A 14468-nucleotide genomic window follows, 5' to 3' on the forward strand; every position below is an offset into this window, starting at 1 on the left:
CCCAGTGAGCAGGGCTGGGGGAGCCGAGGGCAGGGTCCAGACTCCCATGGCGGGAGCAGTGGTGATCTCCTTACTCTGGCTTGTGGCCTGATGCTCGCTCTGCTCTGACCTTGTTTTTGCCCACCTATTCTAAGCCCAGCTGTCTGACTTTCTGGTGCTTTGAGTGTAGCTAAACTTTGCTCATTGAACAAACTATTTCTGTACAGATGTAAGGCCAGAATTACGTCCCATTGTTTCTGGCTGAGAGGATACAGCAACTCTTTTCCTACTGCTACTTAAACACTCGTTTCCGTTTCTGTCCCCAACCGTTTCAGAGTAAGATTTCACACCTCTGTTAATATGCATATTTGTTCACATTTAGGCCCTCCTGCAAACTGAACAACTGCTATTCCAAGCGAAAGTCACTCAGGTTTTTTCCTTAGGAAGTCCAGGCTGCCTCCCCAGCTAGGAAATTAGCAGAATGGGGTTTCACAGCCTTCCCACGCCCTGTATTCCTTCTGCTCTTCTTTCTTTCTCTGCCTTTTGTTTCCTTTAGATTTTGTTTTCATGTTCATTTCTCACACAGGCAATAAAACAAAACCAAACCCAGAAAGGCAGAGGATATCAGTGGTAGCTAAAATTAGCAAATTTAGCAGCGATCAATACCTAGAAGAGAAAGCTGGATGAAAAGTACACTGTCGTTCTTTTCCTTCTCAAGCAAACATCTTCAGCACCATGAATAAATAAGGCACAAAAAGAAAATAGTAAGAGTTACTCCAGAGGAAAAAGAGGCCACATCCACAGGATCTTAGAGACCTCAGAGGAAGGGACCACGTTTCATATTTCTCCTGTATCCCCAACAAAGGGCTACTCTGAGAAATTCACAGTAGTAAAGCACGTGGTACCTTTAAGATGATACCCTATTCTTCCTAATTGATTCAAAGCATCACAGAAGTCTCGACAACTGCAATGCCCCCAAATTGGTTTGTCATAAATCCAATTACAGTTTGGATACTATTTTTGCTGATTCTGTACTTGTAAATTTGTCTGCTTGCTAAAATACATTTGTAAACCCAAAGTTAAAAAAAAAAAAAAGAAAATAATAAGAGTGAATTGTATGCTTTTCTGCTGGCCTTAAGGTCCATTCTGGCTCTTTTAGTGTGCTTTGCGGATTTATACTCTGATTTATTCACTGATTGTTTATCTTATAGTTTGTTCCTCAAAGGACAATTTTTATTTCTTTTACTTGCTAGTTTTTAGGAAAAGGAATGTCATTTTTTGTACAAAGCCACATTTTAGTAGGACTATTTTACGTACAACATAAAAAAAAAAAAAAAAAACTGGTTGAATTGAAAGTCTCTAAAAATTCCGGTTACCAATTCTAGTGTGTGTGTGTTTGGAGGGCGAGGTTCCACACCAACAAGCAGTTCTCTGATAGCAGCTGTAAGTCCTACAGTTCGACTCACTTCTGACACTACCTAGAGGAGCGCACGACATCCCCCAGATAAAGGGCTCAGGCCCAGAAAAGCCCCTCCCCTACTTCAGAGGCCAATCGCAAGCCCAGGCTGTTACCTGTTCTTCTGACCAACCGCCTATCAATTGGAGGTTCCAAGGACCATGTCACAGAACTCAGAAAGACAATTTATTCACTAGGTTATTGGTTTATCATAAAAAGGTATAACTCAGGACCAGCCAGGGAGAAGAGAGTGTAGGGCAAGATACAGAGAAATGGCGTGGTGCCCCCATGCCCTCTCAAGTGTGCCATTCTCTCCAAACCTCAAAGAGTTCCCCAACGCGAAAGCTCTTCAAACCCCCATCCTTTTCAATTTTTATGAAGGCTTTCTTACATATGCATGAATGATTAAATCATTGACCACTGGTGACTGATTCCAACTTCAGCCCTTCTCTTCTTCTCTGGGGGGTGGGTGGGATTGAAATTTCCAGCCCTCTAATCACTGGGTTGGTTCCCTGGCAACCAGCACCATCCTTAAGTGCTTACCAAAGCCACCTTATTAACATCAACTCAGCTGTGGCTGAAAGGGGGTGGTTAGGAATACTGAGACGCCCTTATCACTCTTATCACTTAGGAAATTCAAAGGTTTTCGCAGCTGTGCCAGAAGCAGGGACAAAGACCAAACACAGATTTAATCACAATATCACATTCTCGTTATTTTCCAATAACATATACCTGAAAAGACTGCATATTACTGTTGTTAAATTACAAAATGAAAAAAAAAAAAGATTATCTGAGATTAGAACCCCTGGTCCCTGCATCCTTGAAAGGCTTCTGAAAAAAGCATCTATCAGAATCACTGAGGGAGAGCCTCTGGCATCTAGTTCTTACAAACTCCCGAGTCACTTCAATGCACAGCCTCTGCTGAGAATTGGTGACCTGGAGAAGGTTAATCACATGGTGGTAGACTTACGAGCACTGCTGGCCTGGCATCCACGTTCTCCTCCTGGTGCAGCCATCCTGACTTCCTTCTGGGGAGCCACGCCCTCCACGCACAGCCAATAGTTCCAAGGGGCCGACCCCTGGCTGCCTGCTCCAGGTGGAGACTAGTAACTCAGGCTCAGCCAATCCACAGTGCTTGGTTCAGGGATCGGTATCGCCCCAAGCTAGTCCAGTGAGGCTCAACTGCAGCCCTTTGGTTAGAAGGGTGGCATTTCACTCGGATCATGCATCAGAATCTGAGGATCAGCTAGGGGTCTAGAATCACTACGTTAGCCTGGCGGGGGGGCTGGGGGGTGTGAGGGGCAGGAGCACACAGAGGCTGCTGGGCTGAGAAGGACGTCAATTGAGAGGAAAGCAGAACAAGAGTGGGCGAGAGGAACCGAGAGAGGGTGAGAGAAGGATAGAGCAAGAGAGACTTACTTGAGCCCCTGAATCCATCTGGGTCTGAATTAGATCAACCCTAGGACTTTTCAGAGCCATGATGTGTCTCAGTCTGCTCACGCTGGCATAACGAAATACCATTCACTGTGTGACTGTAACAAGAGCAATTTGTTTCTGACTGTTGGGGCGGCCGGGGAGTCCAAAGTCAAGGTGCCAGCAAAGTAGGTTTCGCTAGGATTCTTGGTTTATATGCAGCCTCTGTGCTGTTGTATGTGTGGTGGGAGGGGGAGAATAAGAACAAGAGGGGGAGGGGGCGGGAGGGAGAAATGTCTCCGTGTCTCCTACTGGAAGGACACTACTCCTACCCTTTGTGAGCTTAACTTTAATTACCTCCTCATAGGGCGTTTCTCCAAATACACGCACATTAGATATTAGGGCTTCCACCTATGAGCTTTGGGGGACAAAATTCAGTCCCCAGCATGATGCAGTAAGTTCTTTCTCCATTTTTTCGGAAGAATTGGGTTGGAATTTTCAGTCACTTAACACAACTCTGTTATGCTATGTAGCCACTGCTGTGGACGGCAGCACATAACCCCCTCCCTCTCTGTCCCTAGGAGTCAGTCTGTCTGCCTTCCTAAGCAGACCAGGGCAGCAGGCAACAAAGCCTTTAGGGCTGAGACGTCCCTCCAGCGAGGTGGTTCAGAGCGTGGCCCCTGGAGCCTGACTGCCTGAGTCTGAATTCCAGCCCTGTCGTTCACTTAACCTCCTGCGGGGTGAACTCACCTGTAAATGGTAAGGACAAAGGCCCCTACCTCTGGAATTACCTTGAGCATGTGCTGCATTCATATTCACAAACTACCTAGAACAGAGCCTGGCACTGTGCGACAATAGTAACTGTTAAATGCACGTGTAGATCTGAGCTCATTCTCTGCCTGGGCATTTTTTAGTGCCTGACTGCAGGTTACCTCAGTTTTCTGAGCTTCTTTTTTCTAGTGCGGAAAAAAGACGAACCGCTCCCCTCTGGGTGGTAACGCAACACAGCCATTTACCAGCACAGGTCCTGACCTGATAAACAGTAAGCGGTGTGTAAACCAACGGATAAACTGCAATGAGAAAAAGACGCCCTTTTGGTCTTGAAATCTGCACTTTGAACCTGAGTATATTTAATTCAGACCTCCTTCACAGATTTATTACACTCATCTCTTTTTCTCTCTTGATTTCAGAAAGCATGTTACCCAATGCTCACATGTAATTATATGGAAATGACAGATGTGCACAAATGAGACAGAATAATTTAGATGAGCATTTGGTAACAGTGCTCTCCACAATTCTTACAAAATCTGTCGCTGGAAAAACACCAGGACAAAGTGGAAGTCTTAACAGGAGCTATGCAACAAGCAATTATTTAGATAGGTCATCTTTCTAAGAAACTTTCTGTAATGGAACAAACCATAGGTTGCCTGTTAAAGTTATACTCTTTATATTAAAGATAAAGACCAGAAAAGAAGAAGAGGTTGGTTCTTTTTGACTTGTTTAGTCAAAGAAGCTATTTGTTTAAAGTCAGGGTTCTACCTGATTTTAGATGAGATTCATATCATGGAATTCCACGTCCAAAACTCTCCTGAACTGCTGATTTGAGTGAGGAAAAGAAGTTGATAATTGCGTAATTGTGCAGCCTGAGTCACATTTTTTTTTCCCAAAGTGGTTTCTCAAAGCGTTTTCCGATTCACATTATAACTCAAATTCTTCCACTTTGTCCAAGTGGGTGAGTCTCAGAAGCAGGTCTCGCTTTCTTATCAGGGAAATGGATTTCCCGTCCCAAGCAGACGATGAAGGTTATTAGAGGTTTTGCTTTCAATTTGCACTTAAAAATGTTTCTGTTTTAAAATTTTTCCCATAAAAAGTCAAACAATAAAGATATGTTTAAAGAAAAGGTTAAATAATCTTTCCCCCTCCACGGCTCCCTCCACTCTTATCTGCCTAAAGTAACCAGGGTCACCAGCGTGTTTCCTTTCCAATGGCAGTGGGATCATACTGTACACGTTACACTGTCTCTTCCTGTTATTTTTGGTATGTAATTAACCTCCCTCCTCCAGGGCAGTACATGTAGCTCAAACACATTCTTTACATAGTGGCATAACATTTCAAGTAAGCATCACCAGATGTCACTCATCAAACCACCTAAGTTATTTTCAGGTTTTTTTTTTTTGTCACTACAAAGAAGGGGTCAATAAACAGGCACATGTTCCTGCACTGACAAAAATAGGAGATGAGATTTCGCTAAGGGGAAGTTATTTTAGGGTGGTTTCAAGTTGATAGTACAACCCTCCAACCCAGGGGAAGAAGTAATGACCTCCGTGGAGAGGGGACTTTGAAAATAAAAAAGAACGCAAGGAATAATTTAAATAATTAGGCCACAGGTGATCCCACTCACTTTTGCAAATGTGGTGCTTGTTGTACCTGACCTTTGTAAGTCAGCTTTAGGTCTGAGCAGAGGCCCATGACGTCTCCGTGCTCACTGGGAGGCCTTGGGTAGTTTCTGAAGTGTGGTTCCTAAAGCCACCCTGCTAGGCATCACACCCATGTTGCCAGGAAAGATTCCGCTGCCCACCACCAGGAGGGTTTTCTTCAGGGAGTTTGGAGTTGGGGCCCCCATAGCTTCACATTTCAACCCCAAATTCCTGGGTGGAATTCCTGGGTGAAATCACTGGAGTTTGCAAGCCTGGGACAAGGGTGGCTTTCCTCTTGCTTTTTACAGCCCGTCAGCCAAGAATGGTTTTCACATTTTTAAACAGTTGAAAAACAGTCAAAAGAAGAATAGTGCATGATATGTGAAGATTACATGCCATTCCAGTGTCCATAGAGAAAATGGTACTGGAACACAGCCACACCCATGCGTTCCCTATTGATGGCAGCTTCTGGGCTCCAACAGCAGAGTTGAGGAGTTGTCACAGAAACCATATGGCCACAAAGCCAACATGTTTACCATCCGGCCTTCTGTAGGAAACGTTTGCCAGCTCTACATGCTAAGGTCCCTGTCACTTCTGAACGCATTTTCTTCACTGTATTGTTTGCCTCCTTCGATATGCAAATACACCACCAACCCCTAGAGCTGGTGCAGACCCAGGGAGGCACAGAGGGGGGGCAAAGGCCAGGGACCAGGATGAGCTATACATCAGGAGGCAGCATGAGCCACAGATAGTACATTAGCTGTTAGCACGACCAGAAAGTGAAAACACCTGCAACGGCTAAGCCTCCGGTGGCTCTGTCTGCAGGGCTTCACCCACGCTGACCCGAAGGAATCCCGCAGAGACTCTAGGACAGAGGCACGATCCTTCTCCTCTCACCACGGAGGACACTGCGCAGGAAGAGGCTGGGCGACTCGCCTAAGCACACGTTACTGTAAGTGGCAGAGTGGGAATCTGAACAGAGGCAGTCTAGCTGCAGGGTCCCAGCGAAAGCACGAAGCCGTTATGGCAAGCGATGTGGTAAAGGACATGTCAGGCCAAAAAACACTCTGCCTGGACTCACACCTCAATTCCAACTTGAGAGTCACAGTCTCGGGCCATTTACCCTCTGGTGAAGTTTCTTTCTTTAATTTTATTTCTTTTTTTGGCTTTTTAGGTCGCACCCACTGGCATATGGAGGTTCCCAGGCTAGGAGTCGAATCGGAGCTGTAGCCACTGGGCTACACCACAGCCACAGCAACGCCGGATCCTTAACCCACGGGGCGAGGCCAGGGATCGAACCCGCATCCTCATGGATACTAGTTGGGTTTGTTAACCACTGAGCCATGACGGGAGCTCCTCCTCTGTGAAGACGATCTCAGCTTTTTATCCAGAGTCGCAGGCTCCAACATCCTCAGGGCCACTTGGCACCATCACCGAACCAGGAACGCGGCTCCTTTTCCTGCGGTGAAAAGCGTGGTGGCAGCAGCGAGCAAGGCGTGATGGTAACTGGTAGTTACCAGGCAAGGAACTAATCCCGGGTGGTAGGGGGTGTGGGCAGCTGGAGAGGACGTGCCCCGTGGAACAGGGGCCCGCGAGTCAGCTCCAGCTTATTAGGGACATGTGGAAAGGAGAGCAATTCAGATTTCAGTCGTGTGAGCGTCCAGTGCTTAAGAGTTCCACAGTTGATTCAAATACTAAAAGCAAACAAAGAAAACACTGTCTGGGCCAAACAAAATAAGAGTTCAAGCCACCAGTGCGGGACCCATGCTTCAGTAAGTTGCTCTTTGGGTTGAATCATCTTTAATTCCACAGCTTTCCAAACGGGGCCCAGAACTTTAATCAGATCACGGCTGTGCCTTGAACGGATGGCAAGCTTTGCGATCTCCGTAGCTGAGGAGAACTACAAAGTGACTTCTGGGAGTCAGAGTCCCACCTGGCAGATAGTTGTGCCATGATCAGCCTAATGCCCTCCTCATGTACGCTATAGAAATGTCTGCTTTATGTTAGACAGTTTTTACTGGGACTGGCAGCGCTGAAGAGTGCTGTTCCTTAATGGGAAAGCATATTTTCATAGCTTTTCCAGGAATATCTTGGTGCTTTTAATGGAACCATGATCCATTCCCTTGGTTAATCTTCAATCACACAATACTCATTTCATTGAATATAATGGCTCATGCAATTCACTAATGGTCTACAAATAAAAGACCATTTTAAAAAATTTGAAAGTGCTCCAGCGTAGAGCATACAATAAGGAAAAGAACAAAACAGAGAAATGACGGTTGTTCAGCTGAAGTGACAAAAATAATGCTCGGGGTTCTGTAAATGTGAGGGATAAATCACTGCAATAAAATAATTAAAAAACATTCGTCATTCTGACAATCTGAAATGGTATTTAAATTGTTCAGAAATCTTACTAAAAATCTACTTAAAGAACTTTCGGATGCCATAGGAAACAATTTTTAAAAATATTTTCCATGGGACTCTATACAGAAAAAATACTGCCTTACATGGAATTTCAAAAATCAATCAAAATTTATTGCTCAAATTTGACGTTTATATGTTCCGGTTGGAGTTCATGGACTCTGAACAAAGTAAGCATTATTTTGAATATTTTCAGTTACTTTAAAATATAGTGTCATAAATAAAGCCAAGTTGTCTTCAGAGGCCTGCTGAGGAGTTTGGAGTGTGAAAAATATGGCACTTTTGGCACTCAAAAATGATTCGCAATTGAAAACTAAATGATTATACAGAAGCACAAACAGGACACTGAATCAAGAAATGTGAAATTACAAAACATCCATTAAAAAACTATCACAAAACACTTAGTACGATGTGGCACCCTGGATTAGATCATGAGACAAAAAGACATTAGTGGAAAACTACTGAAGTCTGCATAAAGTCTGGAGTTAATAGTGATGTACCAGTGTTGGCGTCTTAGTGCTGACAAATGCATGGGGTGCACGCGGGACGGGTCAGTGCGGAGGAAACTGGGTGAGGGGCATGTGGGAACTCTATTTTTGCAACTGTTATGTGAACCTGAAATTCCTCCAAAATAAAAAGCTTATTTGGAAGACCACAAAACAATGAGTAAGAGTACGAATCGCTGTCCTTGGAGCATAGATCAAATTTACATGTCATCAGGGCCGTTGGCACATGCCTGGGTGGGTGGTGTGTGTGCACATCAAGTGGCCAGGTGGGGACGTGAGAACACCGGTAACCGGCTTCCGTCTTTTCCGCAGGTGACAGCCTGCTGCTCCAAGTGTGAAAGGACAGAAATGAGGGTGAGGGGTGAGTTCCCAAACATTCGATTCATAAAACGTGAATTATATTTCTATAAGCTTCAGCAAGTCCTCTGTCAAAAAAGACAGGTCATCATAACTGGACAGCTTTCAACTTGGGCTATTTTGTGTGTTTCTGACTTCTTAAAAACGGTTTTCTATCTCTTCGTGGTATCTTGAAATATACACCAATGAAAAGGATTCTAGTTTGTTTCCAGACTCTGTAAAACACACGTTCATACTCATTTCTCTCTCTTCACCAAAGAGGCTACCCTGCTGTAGGTTTCCCTTTCACTGGACAGAAGAGAGGCATTAATGAGGTCGAGTCAATGTATATCAGCCTGTTAAAACAGCTTTCCTAGGTCTGCTTTGGGGCAGGTCTGCTTTGGGGCAGGCTGTAGTAGGTCACGGCAAGCCAACACTTTGAGTGCAACCACCGAAAAAGGGGATAAATAAAATTTTTTTAAAAAGTACACATTTTCAAAGATATCATAAGTAAGGAAAGAGCATAGATGAAAATTCCAGAGGAAGACAAACCACTTCCTGAAAGAGGCTGGCAGTTGTTGGCCGTCCTTTCCCTGAGGGTTTGAGGATTGATCGTGGCTGAGGCAGAGGACTTCTGGGGAAAAGAGATCCCAGCAGATCTTTCAGCTTTCTTCCGGGGCTGGAGGAATCAAAAGAAAACACGAAGGGTCTCAGTGACAGACGATAACAGTGAAACATTTGAAAAGCACAGTGAGCTTGGACTGTGCCAAATGGTGTTTTAATATGGTTGAGAGCTGAGGAATCAGGATGAGGACATATGGATCCAGCTGACTCAGACTCTATACAGAATCTGCTCCTGCCTCATCACCTCCTTTGACTCCAGCAGCCACTCATGGCCCCCTTCCACCTCTCCACCAGCACCAATTTCTGTGTCAAAGATTCCAGCAAATGGAAACCATCAAAAGATCACTGGGTTCAGCAGGGAGGGTACTGCGTGAACGAGCTAGAGCAAAGCTCCTTCCTGGAGACCAAAGGGATCTCGGAAGGAAGCCCAGGGTGAGCTCATCTGCAGATTGACCTTTGGGTGCTCAGAAGTTCCCTGGTCCAGGGGAAGATGTGTGCCAGCTGTCGATGTGACTCCCTCCCCCACGACATTAAGGCCTGCTGACCGTGCGGGCTTCCAACCCTGAGTTAAATAGGTATGACTTTTGTTCTCTTTCCGTAAAGATGAGTGGAGAACCCTGGCCCTGAGGGAGCCAGAATCTTTTCACTTTTACATAAAGTGCACCACAGAGTAACAGTAGCAGCTCTGTGCTGCAAACTGTGCACAGGTGATACAAAAGCAGTGCAGCAGTTAATGAGTTACACATGCAATCTTTTCTTGATGGATTGTCACAATTTTAAATTGTTTTTCAGCCCCACTATTCTTGGCATTATGCCAACGTGCATTGTACTAAGAAGCCGTGAAGGGAATGTCAAATTCTGGTTTCTCAGGGCACGTCATTTGTCACCATAAAAGAACAGCTTAAACCTGAGTCAGCAGAAGGATTTGTTTCTGGGCCGGTTAATTTTAGTGAAACTGAAGAATGAAAACGCCATGTCACGACCTTAGGAAATATTTTATCCCCTTTATTTCACCCTCACCTGGAGGTACAAAATCAGCTGTATTTACCATTTGCGGTTTGTTTATTGACACAAAGCAGATATGTGGTGCATGATTGAATCTCTAAACAACTTCAGTTTGGCCTATTTGTCATTCAAGGTGTGTGCTCAATTTAGAATGGCTTCCACTCAGTTAATCCTCTTTCACATGCTCAGTGATGAAATATTTAGATTGACATCAAGTTCTTGACACCGCCATAAAAAAAGGGAAACATTTACAGGAAATGCAAAGTGCAAAGAAGGCCTCAAAAAATCAAAAATGATCTTGAGAAACATTGCCCATATATGGGAAGGCAGGAGAGTAAATTATTTTTATTTCATTTTGTGGTGCTGGTTATGTATACGGAGTTCTCAGACATGAAAAGAAGCCATCTATTTTGAAAACAAGCTGTCAAAGTAGCCTAGTTGTATGTGCATCACACTGTTTCGTTTAATAACAGACTCAGTTTGAATTTTGATATCCAGGAACTAACAGAAAATGGGGGCCATTTCAGGAGTTCGTCTGTGGCAACTTTTTCTGGTTTCAAGAAAAAATTTACTTTACATACTTTTCTTCTTATAAGAGACTCTAGTAGAGGAAAATGAAATACCAAACATCAATAAATGCTGTACTAGCAAGCACAATTTTTATCATTGGATGTACTACTATTCCGTATATATAAAACAGATGGTATGTAAGCATGTAATATACTTGAACATAAGCCCATTTAGATATTACTAGATTTATTAATTTTTACAGTGCCTTTTTTACATGGGTCAGCTGGAAAATCTAAACAGTGGTATATATTAAAAGAATAATATTAGCTGCAGATAATTCTTAGAATCAACTCCATCTTTTATGCCAGTTTACATTTCCCTGTTACTTCCTTTTGTAACATCCTGCTTATCTCCTTCATTTGATTTGTTAAATTATAATAACTAATTAATTACGTGATGTCAGAGCGCCTTTCCTGCTGCATTCCTGGACTCCATGAGAGCTGGGACTGTATTTTCTTGTTCACTGAGCTATACTGAATATTTAGTTCAGCCCTTACAACACAGGCCTGATCGAGAAAGACCTTTTTAATGAACAGAGGACAGGAGGAGCCTCGCCAGCAGTGGGCAAACTACAGCTTAACTCCAGCCTCCTGCCTGTTTTTCACAGCCTGCACGTTAAGCATGTTTTTTCCATTTTGAAAGAGATCCACTTTTCAAATAGTTAAATAAGTACCTGAATAGGAACCTCAGTTTTGCCTGCTGGCTCACAAAACTCTAAACTACTTACGCTCCAGCCCTGTAAGAAAAAAGCTTTCTGACCCTGGTCTGGACCAGCACTGCCCAACAGAACGGCTGTGATGAGAGAATGCCACCTATCTGCGTGTCCAATGGGACAGCCATGGACACCCGTGGCTGGTGAGCACAGGAACTATGTCTGGGGTGAGTGAGGAAGTGAACTTTTATTTCGTTTAAAATACTGAAAATAATCGCTCGTGGCCAGCAGCTAGTGTGTTTGATGGCAGCTGACCTAGAGATGCAACAGAATAAACCTCACGTAAACACGGCAAACAATGACTTGGAGATCAAGCACCTCCGTGGGGAAGTGGGGGGGGGGGAATATGTGCAAATTTAACAGTTTAGTTGGTCTTTCCGGCAAAAAAAAAAAAAAAAAAAAAAAAAGAATATAAAAATAAACTAAATTATCTACCACTAGTTCATTCAAACAACCAATGTTATGACCATACTTTGAAAAGGCATGAAGGTAAAAATGAAGTCATTTAAGTTGATAGTTACACAGAAACATTTAAAATACGTGGCAGTTCTTCATTCTGTGAACCGCGGATGAGAAAAGAACTCTTTCAGATACGGTAGATAATGTACTATTAAAAAACAAATGAGGGATATTGCTCTTATGAAGACTGTAAAGCTTTCCTTTGCCTTATTGAAGGACACACCACTTATTGGCAAAGAAGTTCTTTGAAATCATAGTCTTATCACAGCAAACTGTTCTATAGCACAGTAGGACAACATCAGCGCCCGTAAACAAGTAAAAACAGTGATAGAGTCTGATGGGATCCCCAAACAGTTAGCCTTAAAGCAGGTATTCAAGCGGATTGAAAAGGAAAGGTTCGCATTGCAACACGAAGTCTCCGACACCCACGCTCACAAATTATTTCAAGTCTGTAAGCTGGGAAGCTCTTAGAAGGAAATCTGAATGATGTGCTCTTTAGAACTGAAATCGTTTGTTGCTATTTACAACGCTTCGGTTAGGTTTTAAAAATTAAAAACTGGAGTCACCTCCTTTCTCGCTTCTGTTGTTTCTGACATGTCTGTGTATGAAATAATATCTTCCTGAGTAAAACTACTTTGGCTGCCTCTTTTACTTCAAATGACTTGATCATTAGGGAAAAATCTGAAATCACAGTGGACAAATAATCCCTTCATGCTTTTCCTGGCTGGCAAGTAATTTGTCAAAACAATCCAATTTCCAAATAGCACACAAACTCAATAAGACACTGAGCCAATACATCTGTTCCTCTCTGCATTTAGAGTATGGACAAATGCCTTTCATTTTCGGTGGAGAAACTCTGAGATTGACTGCTCTAACATGACAATTTAGCTCTAGAATCAAAATATCGTTTATAATTTCTCTCTGACAAAATTTCAGAATTTTTTAAGTCAGGTTTTACTGAGGTACAATTCACAGGCCACAATATTCACCCCTCCCCTTATTTTTTGGTTTTTAGGGCCGCACCCGCGGCATATGGAAGTTGCAAGGCTGGGGGTCAACTTGGAGCTACAGCTGCCAGCCTATGCCGCAGCCACAACAACCCCGAATCTGAGCCGTGTATGCGACCCCACAGCACAGTTCCGGCAACTCAAGATCCTTAATCCACAAAGTGAGGCCAGAGAGCAAACCCACATCCTCCCGGATACTAGTCAGGTTCATTTCCACTGTGCCACAACGGGAACCCCTATTCACCCCTTTTAAATGTAGATTTTAATGCATTTTTACAAACATCCACTTCATCACCCCAGTAAGTTCCTTACGCCCCTTTGTAAGCAATCATCCCTTCACCCACAGCTCACTGGCTCACTGATCTGTTTTCTGTTTCTAGTTTTGACTTTTCTGGGATGTCATGTAAACGTCATATAAATACAGCACACAGTCTACTGTGTCTACGTTATTTCTCTTAGCCATTTACCGTAATGCTTTTGAAATTCGTTCACATTGTTGCTGGCATCAGTAGTTCATTGCTGATTATTGCTGAGCAATATTCCACTGTGTGAATTATACCACAATATTTTTATCTGTGATGCTGTTGATGGACTTTTGGCTACTATGAATAAAGCAACCGTTAACATTTGCTGTATGGAGCTACGATTTCATTCTTCTTAGGTAAACATCTAATGGAATTGTTGGGTCATATAACAAATATGTTTAACTTTATAAAAACCTGCCCGATTGTTCTCCGAAACAACTGTATCATTAGCACTTCCCAGCAGTCTTCAGAGTTGTGGTGGCTGTATATTATCTCCAACACTCAGTATGATCAATCCTTTTAATTTCAGCCATTCTGATGGACGTGGGAAGGTCTCATTCTCCAAATATGGAAGAACTGCTGTTCATAGTTGTTTCTGTAGGTAGTCTGTTTTCATGTGTCCACAGGGAGAGGAAACGTTTGCTGAACCCAGGGGATCCACAGATAGAATTCAGGGCATCCGTCATCTTGGACCTTGGAGAAAACTTCCGTCTTTATTTTCACTAACCTCTTAAAGAAATTCAGTGTTTCCTTCAGTTATGAATGCGGACAACAAACCTCAGTAGGCCTGGCAGTACCCGAACCTCTCGCCAGTAGAAGGTACGGATATTTTTATACCACATTACAGTTGTGGCTGATACTTTCAAATATTGCTCACAGTTACTGTGACTGCAAACTCACAGTCATTTTCAGAACTGCTAACTGATCTCGTTATTCCAGGAGTAATAAAGAACATACATATTATTAAATTACCTGTTTTAAAAGCTCTGTTGTTAACTATCTCAACATGATTGGCTTCCTATGTCAAAATATGTACTTCTACTATCTATTAAAAAATAGCCTGAGAAGAGGGCCCACAGGCTTTTCCAGACTGGCAAAGGAGTCCCTGGCACAGACATGGGTAAGCTCTGTCCTCTAAATTACCATTTCACAGACCTGCTGCTTAGGCTGCCCTTCAGCCTGGGAGGTCCTGTCGGTGTCTTTAATACTTCAGTTTAGAATACTGCAGTATTACCGGCTGTGGGTTATTTCATCTTAT

At 43.3% G+C, this 14468-nt stretch overlaps 2 protein-coding genes across 17 annotated transcripts in view; both read right to left on the bottom strand.

The window, feature by feature from the left end:
• The window catches only part of LOC146403604 (uncharacterized), a 79708-nt gene extending 77243 nt beyond the window's left edge, over positions 1 to 2465 (bottom strand). Inside the window, exon 1 of the mRNA XM_084957692.1 lies at positions 2406 to 2465. Coding sequence (XP_084813818.1) covers positions 2406 to 2425 — 20 coding nt within the window. The 5' untranslated portion in view covers positions 2426 to 2465. The remainder of the gene's footprint in view (positions 1 to 2405) is intronic.
• A 2536-nt stretch (positions 2466 to 5001) lies between these two features.
• METTL25 (methyltransferase like 25) overlaps positions 5002 to 14468 on the bottom strand; it is a 132461-nt gene continuing 122994 nt past the window's right edge. For 10 of the 16 annotated variants that reach the window (XR_014804580.1, XR_002344284.2, XR_002344286.2 and 7 more), the window contains one exon: positions 7779 to 9207. The gene's annotated coding sequence lies outside the window, so the exon portion shown is untranslated. Of the gene's footprint in view, positions 7605 to 7778; positions 9208 to 14468 lie in introns of those variants that run through there. The other 6 variants (XR_014804576.1, XR_002344285.2, XR_014804575.1 and 3 more) reach the window with 2 other exon arrangements.

The sequence above is a fragment of the Sus scrofa genome, chromosome 5, assembly GCF_054392235.1.
Source record: "Sus scrofa isolate SSC_HxYL_T2T_F1_AM1 chromosome 5, Sscrofa_HxYL_maternal_Yorkshire_Landrace_v2.0, whole genome shotgun sequence".
Lineage (NCBI taxonomy): Eukaryota > Metazoa > Chordata > Mammalia > Artiodactyla > Suidae > Sus > Sus scrofa.